Source organism: Hemicordylus capensis, chromosome 10 (genome assembly GCF_027244095.1).
Source record: "Hemicordylus capensis ecotype Gifberg chromosome 10, rHemCap1.1.pri, whole genome shotgun sequence".
In the NCBI taxonomy this organism is placed as follows: domain Eukaryota; kingdom Metazoa; phylum Chordata; class Lepidosauria; order Squamata; family Cordylidae; genus Hemicordylus; species Hemicordylus capensis.
Window position 1 is genome coordinate 6,876,593 of NC_069666.1, and position 12,228 is coordinate 6,888,820.

General features: G+C 48.2%; 1 protein-coding gene across 12 annotated transcripts in view; it reads left to right on the forward strand.

Moving 5' to 3' along the window:
- AKAP13 (A-kinase anchoring protein 13) overlaps positions 1-12,228 on the forward strand; it is a 193,378-nt gene that overhangs the window by 149,117 nt on the left and 32,033 nt on the right. For all 12 annotated transcript variants that reach the window (XM_053272105.1, XM_053272116.1, XM_053272112.1 and 9 more), the window contains 2 exons: positions 2,360-2,396; positions 4,804-4,936. In XM_053272105.1, coding sequence (XP_053128080.1) covers positions 2,360-2,396; positions 4,804-4,936 — 170 coding nt within the window. The remainder of the gene's footprint in view (positions 1-2,359; positions 2,397-4,803; positions 4,937-12,228) is intronic.

Genomic DNA, 12,228 nt, shown 5'->3' on the forward strand with positions numbered 1-12,228 from the left:
GGGGTGCTTGGGGTCTCTCTTGGCTTCCTTTCATTAACCCATGCGCTGCTTGTGATCATCCCCACGCATGCCTTGCTCCTTCCTTCCTGCTTCCGAGTTTCACTTGCAATGCGGAAATAGAGCAGTATTGCTTGGACTTCGTGACTGCTTAGAAACATTGGTATTCCTGAGATCATGTTGAGCTGAATCTCCTCTAGATGGAATCTTGCTCGAGCTTCATGGGTTCGTTCCCCATTTCACTGTGGCTTTGACCTTGACGAATTGCTTTGAAACGGTGCATGCAGTTGAATGCCACCCGGATGGTTTTGTCACAGGACATTTTTGCCACCTAGCCCACAGTGCAATGAGTCCCCTGCTAACTGAGCAAAGAGGCACCTTTTTTAAAAGTGGCGATTCTCTTTATTGAGCAGGGGCAGAGCAACTGGCCCTATCCATGCCCAGCACAGCATCCCTCCAGTGGCTGTTGCTGGTGTCTATCTTATGTGTCTTTTTAGATTGTGAGTCCTTTGGGGACAGGGAGCCATTTTGTTTGTTTATATCTATGGAAACCGCTTTGGGAACTTTTGTCGAAAAGCGGTATATTTCATTGTCTTCGTGTGAGTCTCACAGATATATTTAAATCACATGCGTTGGTCGAGAATGGTGTCTTTGTTCAGTTTTAGGGTGAGCTCGTCTGTACATCTTGCATTATCAACATTTCAGCGGGGGAAATATTGCCCAGTGCAACTTATTGAGTTTTTCTTCCTTGTCATTCAGATATGCTCATGGGAATTGATAACTCTGCAATTTCTGCATGAGCCGAGGAAAGGTTTAATTTGTTGAAAGACCAGCTTGCTTAGGAAACAGGTGTTGAAGGAGAGAGGCGATCAAGGGCTGAAATCTTGCAAGCAGAACCTTGAATTTGGTTGAAACTGTTTTGATTTTATTCTTTTCAAGTAAAAATAACACACGGCAATTAAATCCCCCTCTTCCCCATGCGAGATCGAATCACACAGATACATTTAAACCATACAAAAAGTACAGCTCGGGGGGTCGCATCAAAGTGGCCATAATTCCTCAGTCGGTGTAAATGGAGAAATATTTCCTTGACAGCTTTTATAGAATAAGCATACTCGGCTCCCTAGTTTGCTAGCGGCAGGCAGAGGGGAAAGAGAGGCCTTGAAAATGGCGAGGAAAGGGACTTGGGATAGTTGTCACTGAATTTTAGTATGGTTCTTCTTACATGGTTGAGCATGTGAGCATGATGATGTGACCCTATCCAAATCCAAATAATTCGAATAAGCAGGAGTTTACTGACACCCTGGAAAATTGCTGCCAGCCAGTGTAGACCAGGGCTGTGCAACTTTGGGCCCCCAGCTGTGGTTGGACTACAACCCCCATCATCCTCAGCCACAGTGGCCAAGAGGCGGGGATTATGGGAGTTATTGTCCAGCATCTGCAAGAGGGCCGAAGTTGTGCAGCCCCGGCATAGACAGAATGGAGCTTGATGTGATCTAATGCAGGATGAGAGAGCTCCGTCTGTGCACGAGAGAGGCCATAACTACACGAGGCTCTGTAGCTTGGCCTGCAGAAGGCTCTGCAAAGCTCCGCAGGATGCAAAAGGAAGGTGTAGCTCTGTAGGATGCTCTGTAGCCTGGCCTGCAGAAGGCTCCAGGGTCGATGGGTAAGAACGAGTTGCTGCCATGGAGAGTAGCCGTTGGTGACACCACCAGTGATGGCTGGGGACCAGCTCAAGGTCTGATACTGTCAAGCTTCCGTCTGAAGAATCTTTTTGTCAGTTTTGCCTCCTGGCAGCCTCTGGATTCAGCCCAGCTTTGGCTCTCTAGCTGTTTTTGGCCTACAATCCCCTTTATCTTCAGCCATAAGGGCCAATAGTCAGGGATGATGGGAGTTGTAGTGCATGATCTGCAGGAGGACTGGAGTTGTGCAGCTGTGCTCTAGATCAGGGATTCTCAACGTTGGGTCCCCAGATGTAATTGGACTTCAGCTCCCATAATCCCCAGCCAAAGACCACTGGACCTGGGGATTATGGGAGATGAAGTCCAATTACATCTGGGGACCCAATGTTGAGAATCCCTGCTCTAGATGGATTAGCCGAGAAAAGCCCAAATTATCCCAGAGGTTGGCTGTAAATGCTACAGATAATGTATCTGGAGATGGTTTGGTTCACGTCAGCTGGTAGAGTTTGGTTCCTGTGCACAAGTAAAGGAGTGTGTGTAGGTTGGAGGGGTGGAGTCCCCTATTCAGCTTTAATGCTCATCCGTCAGCATGTATGACAAAAAGCCTTGTGGGACCTATTTGACACACGAGTCACCAGAACGGTGCACTGTAACATCATTTCCTACTTCTCTTCTTCCAGGTAGCCGATTTTTCATCGGCGGTTCGTTGGCTCAAAGGTAAGTTGCCTGCTGGTTCTCTTAAACCAGGGCTGCACAGCTTTGGCCCTCTGGCTGTTCTTGGACTACAACTCCCATCACCCCCAGCCACAGTGGCCAAGAGTCGGGGATGATGGGAGTTGTAGTTCAGCCTCGGCAGGAGGGCTGGAGCTGTGCACCCCTTGCTTAAAACTTCCTCTCTTCTACCCCCAAAGACTGATGTCATCTTTTGCAAATTCCGACTTCCTTGAGTTCAGTAAGAGTTTTCAAACCTATATCGGGGCCCATGAATTGATTGCATTTAGCCCATGAATCGATTGCATGTCACAATTTTTAAAAAATGCGATCAACTAAAAAGGTGCCCCCAAATAACAAAGCAGAAGATTTTTTAAAAAAGAAGTTATTTTCTAAAAAATACAAATAGTTATGCTAATTGCACATTGTAAGAGCCATTTTAGAAATGTGTTGTCATTTAGCTGAGAGAGAGTATGGAACCTGTCCTGAATTATACCTCTTTCTGACACATGGGGGCATCATCTAAAAGCAATGGAGGCATGTTTTTTTTTCTTTACAGCCATGCAATATCACTAAATGTATGCAGCTTTAACAGATTAAATTGACAATTCACTCCAGTTTTAGTTAACTGATTGACTGTAATTTCTTTAGCTTGGAGATAGCCTCACTAAAAACGTTCTCTTTTAAATTAAGGGAGCACTTGCATATCTTCAGTGCCTTCTTGAGACCAACAATTTGTCTAGTAGGAACAATTTGTCTAGTAGGAAGTCTAGTAGGAAGTACTTATGAACAGCAGAGGGCACTGTGTCTGTTCGAGGAGTACATATGATGCAAAATATCAGTAATTAAGTCTCTTCAATGAGGGTTGGTGTCTAGTTTGGGCAGAGCTCTTGCAGTCTGTAGCAGCTGCATGCTGAGGAAGTTCAGTCAGGGAGGCATTTCCCAGCATGGAATACCTGATGGTATGGAAAAGCTTCACCTGTTGAATTTGCCAGGTTTCTGCTGCTGAAGGCATAGTCTCCATGGTGGGGTGGTGGTGAAAACATGTTGGTCATCTTTACAATATGGTTTTTGTTGTTGTTGTTTTTTGCTATTCTTGTACCTTGAGCACCAACCTGACAGGCAGAAATTTGGCAGGTGAGCTTTCCCTGCTGCAAGTAATCTTTTGCAGGCCATAGCTCAGTGGCAGAGCAGCTGCTTTGCGTATGGAAGGTCCCAGGTTCAGTCCCTGGCATCTCGAGGTACGGCCTGAAATTCTGCAGAGCTGCTTCCAGTCGGTGTAGACAAGACTGAGCTTGGCTGGACTGACGGTCTGATTCAGTGGCAGGCAGTTTCCTGTGTCCATAATGAAAAAAGCTGCACCTGCTTAATTTCTGCATGCCAGACTCCTGCGAAATCTCCCCTCAACTCATGGCATCCCTGTTCCCCCCCCCCCTTAAAGTCATTTCATATGTCGTTTAAACAAGTAAACTATCTATGAAAACAAAGGGATGGGAGTGGGGTCATCCCATAAAACTGTTTGCCAAAACATTTTGGACCGGCAGAAGGTCACACTTTTTCACACCTCGCATAGCCAACCTATGGAATCCTCGGCCACAAGATGTGGTGACGGCCAACAGCCTGGATGGCTTTAACAACAACAACAACACTTTATATACCGCTTTTTCAACAAAAGTTTCCAAAGCGGTTTACATAGAGAAATAACAAATAAATAAGATGGCTCCCTCTCGCCCAAAGAGCTCACAATTTAAAAAGAAACACAAGATAGACCCCAGTAACAGTCATTGGAGGGATGCTGTGCTGGGGGTGGATCGGGCCCGTTACTCTCCCCCTGCTAAATAAAGAGAATCATCATGATAAAAAGGTGCCTCTTTGCCCACTTAGCAGGGGTTAAGAGGGGTTTAGAGAAATTCATGGAGGACAGGCCTATCAATGGGCTACTAGTCTGAGGGCTATAGGCCACCTCCAGTCTCATTCATTCATTCATTCATTCGATTTCTATACCACCCTTCCAAAAATGGCTCAGAGCGGTTTACACAGAGAATTAACAAATACATAAGATGCCTCTGAGTACCAGTTGCAGGGGAGCAACAGCAGGAGAGAGGGCATGCACATACCTCTTGCCTGTGGGCTCCCCAGAGGCATCTGGTGGGCCACTGTGGGAAACAGGATGCTGGACTAGATGGGCCTCCTTGGGCCTGACCCAGCAGGGCTGTTCTTAAGTTCGTAAGACCGTGTGTGTGTTTTAAGTTGGCACTGTAACCCTAATGATCCTTAGCAGAGGCCAGCAAACCAAAGACACACACTAAGTGGGGTTTTGTGAAGGCAGAATGTTTAGTGTGAAAAAATGGCAGGGGGAGAGCGCTTAGGAGGTCCCAGGTGCTCTCTGACATGTGTGTCTCTTGGCTTCCAGCATCAACGAGGAGAGCGGCCAGTTCCTGCCTCCAAGCCCCTCCAGGAAAGACTTGGAAGGCAAGAGTGGGACGAAAGTCAGCCGCACATTCAGCTACCTCAAGAATAAAATGTCCAGCAGTAAGAAGAGCAAAGTAAGTGACTCCAGATGCATGCATCTCACTCCTGTGTTTGATGTGCAGCATTCTGGGAACGACTGCTTCTCCTTTTTACGGGTAGGTGGGTGGAGGGGAGTTGACGTTGTGTTGCTGGTCCTCTAACTCTAGGCTGGCCCCTGCTGGGGGTGAAGGGCATGGCACCTGAGCCTTGCATTAAATTCTGAGGTAAGGTAAAGTGTGCCATCAAGTCGATTTTGACTCCTGGCGCCCACAGAGCCCTGTGGTTGTCTTTGGTAGAATACAGGAGGGGTTTACCGTTGCCATCTCCCGCGCAGTATGAGATGCTGCCTTTCAGCATCTTCCTAGATCGCTGCTGCCTGATATAGTAGCAGCGGGGATTCGAACCGGCAACCTTCTGCTTGTTAGTCAAGCATTTCCCCATTGCAGCACTTAAGGTGACACATTCAATTCTAGGGAAGCTCAAAATCCTGCAGGTGGCAGAATCAAACTTCGAAAGAGCATTTGCTTAACATGGCCGTCACTGCAACTGCGTTATGTTTTCTGAATGTCCCAGTTTTGTGGAAATCTCGCAGGAAGCAAAATTGCAGAGAGTTCCATACAGCTGTTGCTCAGTTCACCCAAACCATTGTGCTTTTTGAGCATCTGTTTCTGTGTTTTTAAAAGAGCTCTGCAAGTTTCTAGCCCTCATGGCCCCCAGCTGCACTTGAAAGTATACAGGCAATGCATGGTGAGATCTCGAAAGGTGGGGATGCGCCTGAATAGTATTACTGGTGGTGTGGTTTCAGTACCTGGCACGTAGCCCCTTCTCCCCTCCCCATGACAAGCAAAACCAGAATGGCAAACCCACAAGAAATTGGGCCAATTTATATGCAGGGAGCAAGGAGCAGAATTTTAATATATTTTTAGTACTGAGTAAATGCACACACTTCTGCCTTGTGTCCCTCCTGTGGTATAAGAGATTCTAGCACCTTGAATCAAAGATGTGCTGTTTGGGAAACTATCTTTTGCATATCCCTGCTCTGAGATTTGAGCGTCTGCAGCTGTCTGAGGCCTGTTAGAAATGCTGATGAATGTGATAGAAGTTTGGGAAATGGAACTGAATGTTGTCAGTTCACCCGCATTTCTCTTTTGATAAAACAACACAATTGCATTGGTGATGAGCCCACAACTAGGCCCGTAGAAACTGCAGATTGGTTGTCAGGAAGGGGTGGTTCAACTTCCGCTGAGAAGTTGATGCAAGACTGTAGTTGGGCACCTTTTCTTTTTGATTCCATTCTCATTTGTTTGTTTAGCATTCTGCAAAAAGCATGATTCATTCACCACCATAGTCTCAGCTGTAGCACACCAGCTACTTAATGCCACCGATATCTGTCTCTTAAATGACAGTTTTTTAAGACCTGCCTTCTGTGCTTAATGCGAATGTAGTCTGTCATCTTAGGTGTGACTGCGTACTCTTCAGCTTTTCATACCATTTAGAAATGATATTCTGTGTTGGTGTTCTGCCAGTGTGGTGTAGTGGTTAGAGTGTTGGAATAGGACTGGGGAGTCCTGAGTTCAAATCCCCATTCAGCCTCGAAACTCACAGGGTGACTTGAGGCCGGTCACTTCTCTCTCCCTCAGCCCTGACCTACTTCACAGGGTTGTTGTGAGGATGAACATAACCATGTACACCGCTTTGGGCTCCTTGGAGGAAGAGCGGGATATAATTGTATAAAATAAAAAAATAGAGGAGGAGGGGGAAATGCTAATCTACGAGGTGGTTATGGAAGTAGTAGGTGTGTGGAGCACTTTTTGTCCACCCGCACTCTGGAGCTGGGTACAAGTTCTGGGCTCTCCTCCATACCCGGCTCACAGCCAGTAATTTCCCCCTTGCCTGTAGAATTCTCACAACCGTCAGTTGGGAGCATGCATGTCTTCTGTATTAGGGCTGGAAGCATTTCCTGCTCTATAGTGATCTTCCTGAGAACAGCCCTAATAAATATTAAAATGGCCCAGAAGTTGATCTCTGTTTAGTATCAGCATTTTTTTAAAAAAGGTCCTTCTCAAAGAACTCTGCCCTCGTCAGCCAATGCAACTTTTCCTGAGGTTTACAGCACTGCAAAGTGGTTATGCAAGAAAAGTTGGTTTCCTTTGGTGGACTTCTGTTTTCCTCCTGTGCATACAGATACTGTGATCTTTCCAAAGGTGCCTCCTTTTTATAGGCAGCCACATAGAATAAAAACAGATCTCCATTTCTAACACATCCCAGGTTCACTCCCAGGCCTCTGCAGATTGGGCTGCTAAGAGCCCAGTCTGAATTCCTGGAGAGCCGCTGCCAGTCAGAGTAGTCAGTGCTGGGCTAGAAAGATCAGTGGTCTGACTCAGAAGGTAGCTTTATACACTCAAAATGAACGCCAAGCAAATTATTGCTTTTACGGCTTGTCAGACATTCTCTCGATCAGGCATGCTCAAATGTGGGTCCCCAGATGTCGTTGGACTACAACACCCATGATCCCTGGGCAGAGTGGGGATGATGAGTGTTGTAGTCCAATGTTGGAGATCCAAGTTTGAGAACTCTCCGAGTTAGATGAAAGTAACTTAATTGGGCCATCGGCATTTCTTTGTTTAAACAGATCCTTGCTAGTCCTCAGCATGGCTTGGTGTTTAGGGGCAGAAGCCCATGTTAGCAGGAAGGCAAGACTATTGCTGAAGCTGACATCTGCGTGGAGATTACTCCTGCCCTGTAATGCCTGGTGCAGCTTACCCCGTAGCTTGCTGTCATAAATGCTACGTGTTGTCTGGCCTTTTGTGCTTCTGCATGGCGTGCCGGTGGGATTAAATGCATAAATGCACAGCCCAATGAACACAGGAAGCTGCCTTCTACTGAGTCCGACCCTTGGTCCACCTAGCTCAGTATTGTCGACACAGACTGGCAGCAGCTTCTCCAAGGTGGCAGGAGATGCCGGGGAGGGGACTTGGAGCCTTCTGCGTGCAAGCAGGTAGGTGCTCTTCCACTGAGCTCTGGCCCCATCCCCTAAAGGGGAATATCTCACAGTGCTCACATGTGGTCTCCCATTCAAAGGCAAACCAGGGTGGGCCCTGCTTAGCAAAGGGGACAATTCGTGCTTGCTACCACGAGACCAGCTCTCCTCCCATCCGGGGCAGGGGATTGATTTCAGGGCTTGATGTTGTAGACAATATGGGCCTTTTCCGTTTAGAAAGGAGATGGGTAAGCGGGGACATAAGGGCCTTGGGCCCCCAGATGTTGTTGGACTACAACTCCCAGAATCTCCAGCCACAAAGGCCATGTCTGGGGATTCTGGGAGTTGTAGTCCGACAACATCTGGGGGCCCAAGGTTAAGAAACCCTGGTCTAGATGGTGATCAGATTTGTGGAGGGTGGGGCTATCAGTGGATACCTGCCTGGATAGCTGTATGTTTCCATCAGGATCACAGGAGTCGTGCCCCTGAACACCAGAGGCTAAGGAACACCAACGGGGGGGGGGGCCTTTCCCGCGCTTGACAGCTTCTCAGATGCCCCTGGTCGGCCACAGCGTGAAGCAGGATTGGATCGGCTTGGCTTGAGCCACCAGGGCTGTTCTTGTGTGCTTATTGCAGAGGAAACGCTCGAGGAAGAATTCCTCATTTAAAGGTCTTTGGGGAAGAGGAAAAGCACAAGACATTTTTGGGTGGGTGGGTGGGGAGAAAAATATGTTTTGGGGGGCAGTTCAGTACATTGAGTGGGGGGGGGGGGAGGGCTTAAAAAGATGCTTAACAGAATATCTGCCCCGCTGATGGATTTTCTGCTGCTAATTATGGCTGCAGCTCTCTGCATCATGCAGGCTTCAGCAGCTCCCTGCTTTTCTCATTTAGGCATCGTCCAGTTTGGAATCTAACAAATGCATGCACATCCATGCTGATTTTGTGTCCAGTTGCTGCATAAAGTAGCAGCTGTTGGACTTTGACATGTGCAGGAGTTTTTGTTTTCTTTTTAATCTCGTCTTATTTAAGGGGGAGGCAAATCTTGAAAGAGGAAGTGAAGCAGGAAGTCATCTTGGAGCCTGCTTTTTCTTTCTTTCTTTCTTTCTTTCTTTCTTTCTTTCTTTTTTTGGTGTGTTGCGGATAGTTTTTGTTGTCTTAAAGGCACCACTCTTTCTCTTGGAGATGGTGTGCTGCTGGGAAATCGATAGGCCATCTCAGCGGACATCACGACACGTTCCTGCCAGCCCCGGCTTCCAGTCAGTAATTGGAAATTAGCCTTCGCCGTGGTAACACTGAGCAGAGAGTTCTGCTCCTCCTGCGTTTGTCTGCGCTCCACCCACTTTTTCATAATTTTCTTACGCCAAAGTCACTGCAAGAGAGAGGCCTGACATCTCCGGAGCCCCAGCAGTTAAAATCGCCTTTGAGGAAGTTCAGAAGATTCAGCCCTTCCTCCTCCCCCCCCCCACTAACTTGCTCAACTCCTTTCTGACTTCCTTTCCCCCAAACACCGTTTCATGGCCCTCCACAGCCCGAAGGTGTGTGCGCTTTCTCTCTTCCTCGCCACCGCCATGGACTGATAGGTGCATAGCGCCGTTCTCCAGCACCGGACCTGGGAAGCATGTCCTTTAAATGGCATCGCTTTTCCGATGTACCCAGCATAACAGTGAGGCTGATAGGACGGACGCACTCCGAGGTAAGAACCTGTCTCTCGCTGGACACCGGCGTGTTTTTGGAAAGGGGGTGGCCAGAGATTTTTAGCTGGCGTGATCAGTTGTGCCGGTAGGGCGTCAAAAGTCCTTTGGTGCATTGCTGGGATGTGACTGCCTAACTAAACTCAGCTTCCAGGAGCATCTTTCCGTTTGGTGTAGCAAAGACTGTAACGTTGCTCCAGCCGTATCTGAAAGCAACTTTGGTTGTAAAAGGGGACGACCTTTTCCATCCTTTGCAGTAATTTTTTAATTGTCGGTTGCAAGTGGTTTGTAAAGCCCCTTCCATCCTCTGAAGCTGTTTGCACAGCATTTCCTGTTTTGTAACTAGAGCTGGTGTCTTCTTTCTTTCTTTCTTTCTTTCTTTCTTTCTTTCTTTCTTTCTTTCTTTCTTTCTTTCTTTCTTTCTTTTTCTTATTATTCGAGCTAGGCTGTTTCTGAAACAAAGCAAGGCAGGCAGTCTCTTTGAATAGGAGTGGATTTCTTGGAAAACTGTAGCTGTGGCCTTGGTCCTACAGGCCAAGGATCCCAGAGCTTGAAAGGGGGTGAACCTAGGGGAAGTGGGGCTACTGAATTACCCCCAATGTCTCAAGTCGGCTTTCGTGGAAAAGCAAAATGCAGTGATCATCTGTTGCATCATGTAAACTGCAGGGTTGATTCTGCTGAACTGCGTGCATGCTCTTTGAAGTTGGGAAGGAACAGGCAGGGTGGAGCAATCTTGATTTTTCATGTTCCTGTGGTCCTTTTGGGTGCTTAAGAGTGCCTCGGGGACTTTGAAAGAAGGCCTCGTCTCTGCACGTGGAGGAATGAGGTGGTAGAAGGCTGAGGTGGTGGGATGGACCGTTTCATTGCAAGCTGGGGGTAGAAGTTAGCATCGTTGAATGCTCTTGGGTGTGAGAACTCTGGGCAAGAGGGGAACATAGTGGAGAGCCAGCTTGGAACAAGTCAAGGAAGCTGCTTTCTACCGAGTCAGACCATTGGTCCAGCTGGTCTTGTGGCGAAGTAAAGTTGTGCCGTCGAGTCGGTGTTGACTCCTGGCGCCCACAGAGCCCTGTGGTTTTCTTTGGCAGAATACAGGAGAGGTTTACCATGGCCATCTCCCATGCAGTATGAGATGTTGCCTTTCAGCATCTTCCCATATCGCTGCTGCCCGATACAGGTGTTTCCCATGGTCTGGCAAACCTACCAGCGGGGATTTGAACCGGCAACCTCTTGTTGTTACTTCCCCACTGAGGCAAGTTACTTCCCCACTGAGCCATTAGATTGTGGTAGCAAGCATGACTTGTCCCTTTGATAAGCAGGGCCCATCCTGGTTTGCATTTGGATGGGAGACTATATGTGAGCACTGTAAGATATTCCCCTTAGGGGATGGGGCTGCTTTGGGAAGAGCAGAAGGTTCCAAGTTCCCTCCCTGGCAGCATTTCCAAGATAGGGCTGAGAGAGATTCCTGCCTGCAGCCTTGGAGAAGCCGCTGCCAGTCTGTGTAGACAATGCTGAGCTAGATGGACTGAGGTTCTGACTCGGTATATGGCAACTTCCTATGTTCTTATGTACTTAGGGCAGGGGTTCTCAAACTTGGGGCCCCAGATGTTGTTGGACAACAATTCCCATCACCCCCAGCCAGTGGCCTTTGCGGGATGATGGAAGTTGTAATTCAACAGTATCTGGGGACTCAAGGATGGGAAGGCATTCTTTGCTTTGAAAGGGGTGGGGCTTGGTCCAATTCATGGTCTATCAACGGCTACTTGTCTTGATGGCTACGGGCCACCTCCAGGCTCAGAGGAAGGATGCTTCTGAATCCCAGTTGCAGGGGAGCAACAAGAGGAGAGAGGGCCTGCCTTCATCTCTGGCCTGTGGGCTTCCCAGTGGCATCTGGTGGGCCACTGTGGGGAAAAAGATGCTGAGCTAGATGATCCTTCAGCCTGACCCAGCAGGGCTGTTCTTATGCTCTTCTCCTTAGGCCAGCCAGTGCCACATTTTGAAGTTCAACATTTGCATCAGCGGCAGGAGTGACACCTCCGGTGGTTTCATCCTTGCTCAAGAGCCGCTGGTTCTTGTGTCTGTCTGAGTCTGCGGTCAAAAGGATCCTCATTGCATAGTAGCCTCCCTAGTCCCTTGGGAAATATTTAGCCTGGAAAAGAAAAGACGCAAGGGAGCTGGGGTGGCCATCTTCAGATGTCTGGAGGGCTGTGACAGAGGCAAGCGAGAGGATCTTGTTCTCTGTGCTTCCTGAGGGCAAGACTAGAACCCGTGGGTTGGAGCTGGAAGGAAGCAGATTCAGGAGGACTTGCTGAACTGTAAAAGCTGTTGGACGGTGGAACCCTCTGCCTCATGCAGTGGTACAAAGTAGGGATGTGCACGAACCCATTTGGAGGTCACACCAGGTACTTCCAGGGAAAGAGGGGATGGGGCAGCAGGGAAGTATGTTGACGCCCTGAAGGAGCCTTGAATAACGGAGTGTCAGAGGGGGGAACGTGGGAGGGAAGGGTAAGTGTACCCTCCCCTGCCATTAAAGTCCGACACACATACACACCCCACCTTCGAACCGGAGCTTTCAAACTAGGATTGCTTCTAGGTTTTCTTCTTGTTTTCAGAACAGGGTGTGATGAAGTGGTTAGAGAGTGTTGGACTAGGACCAGGG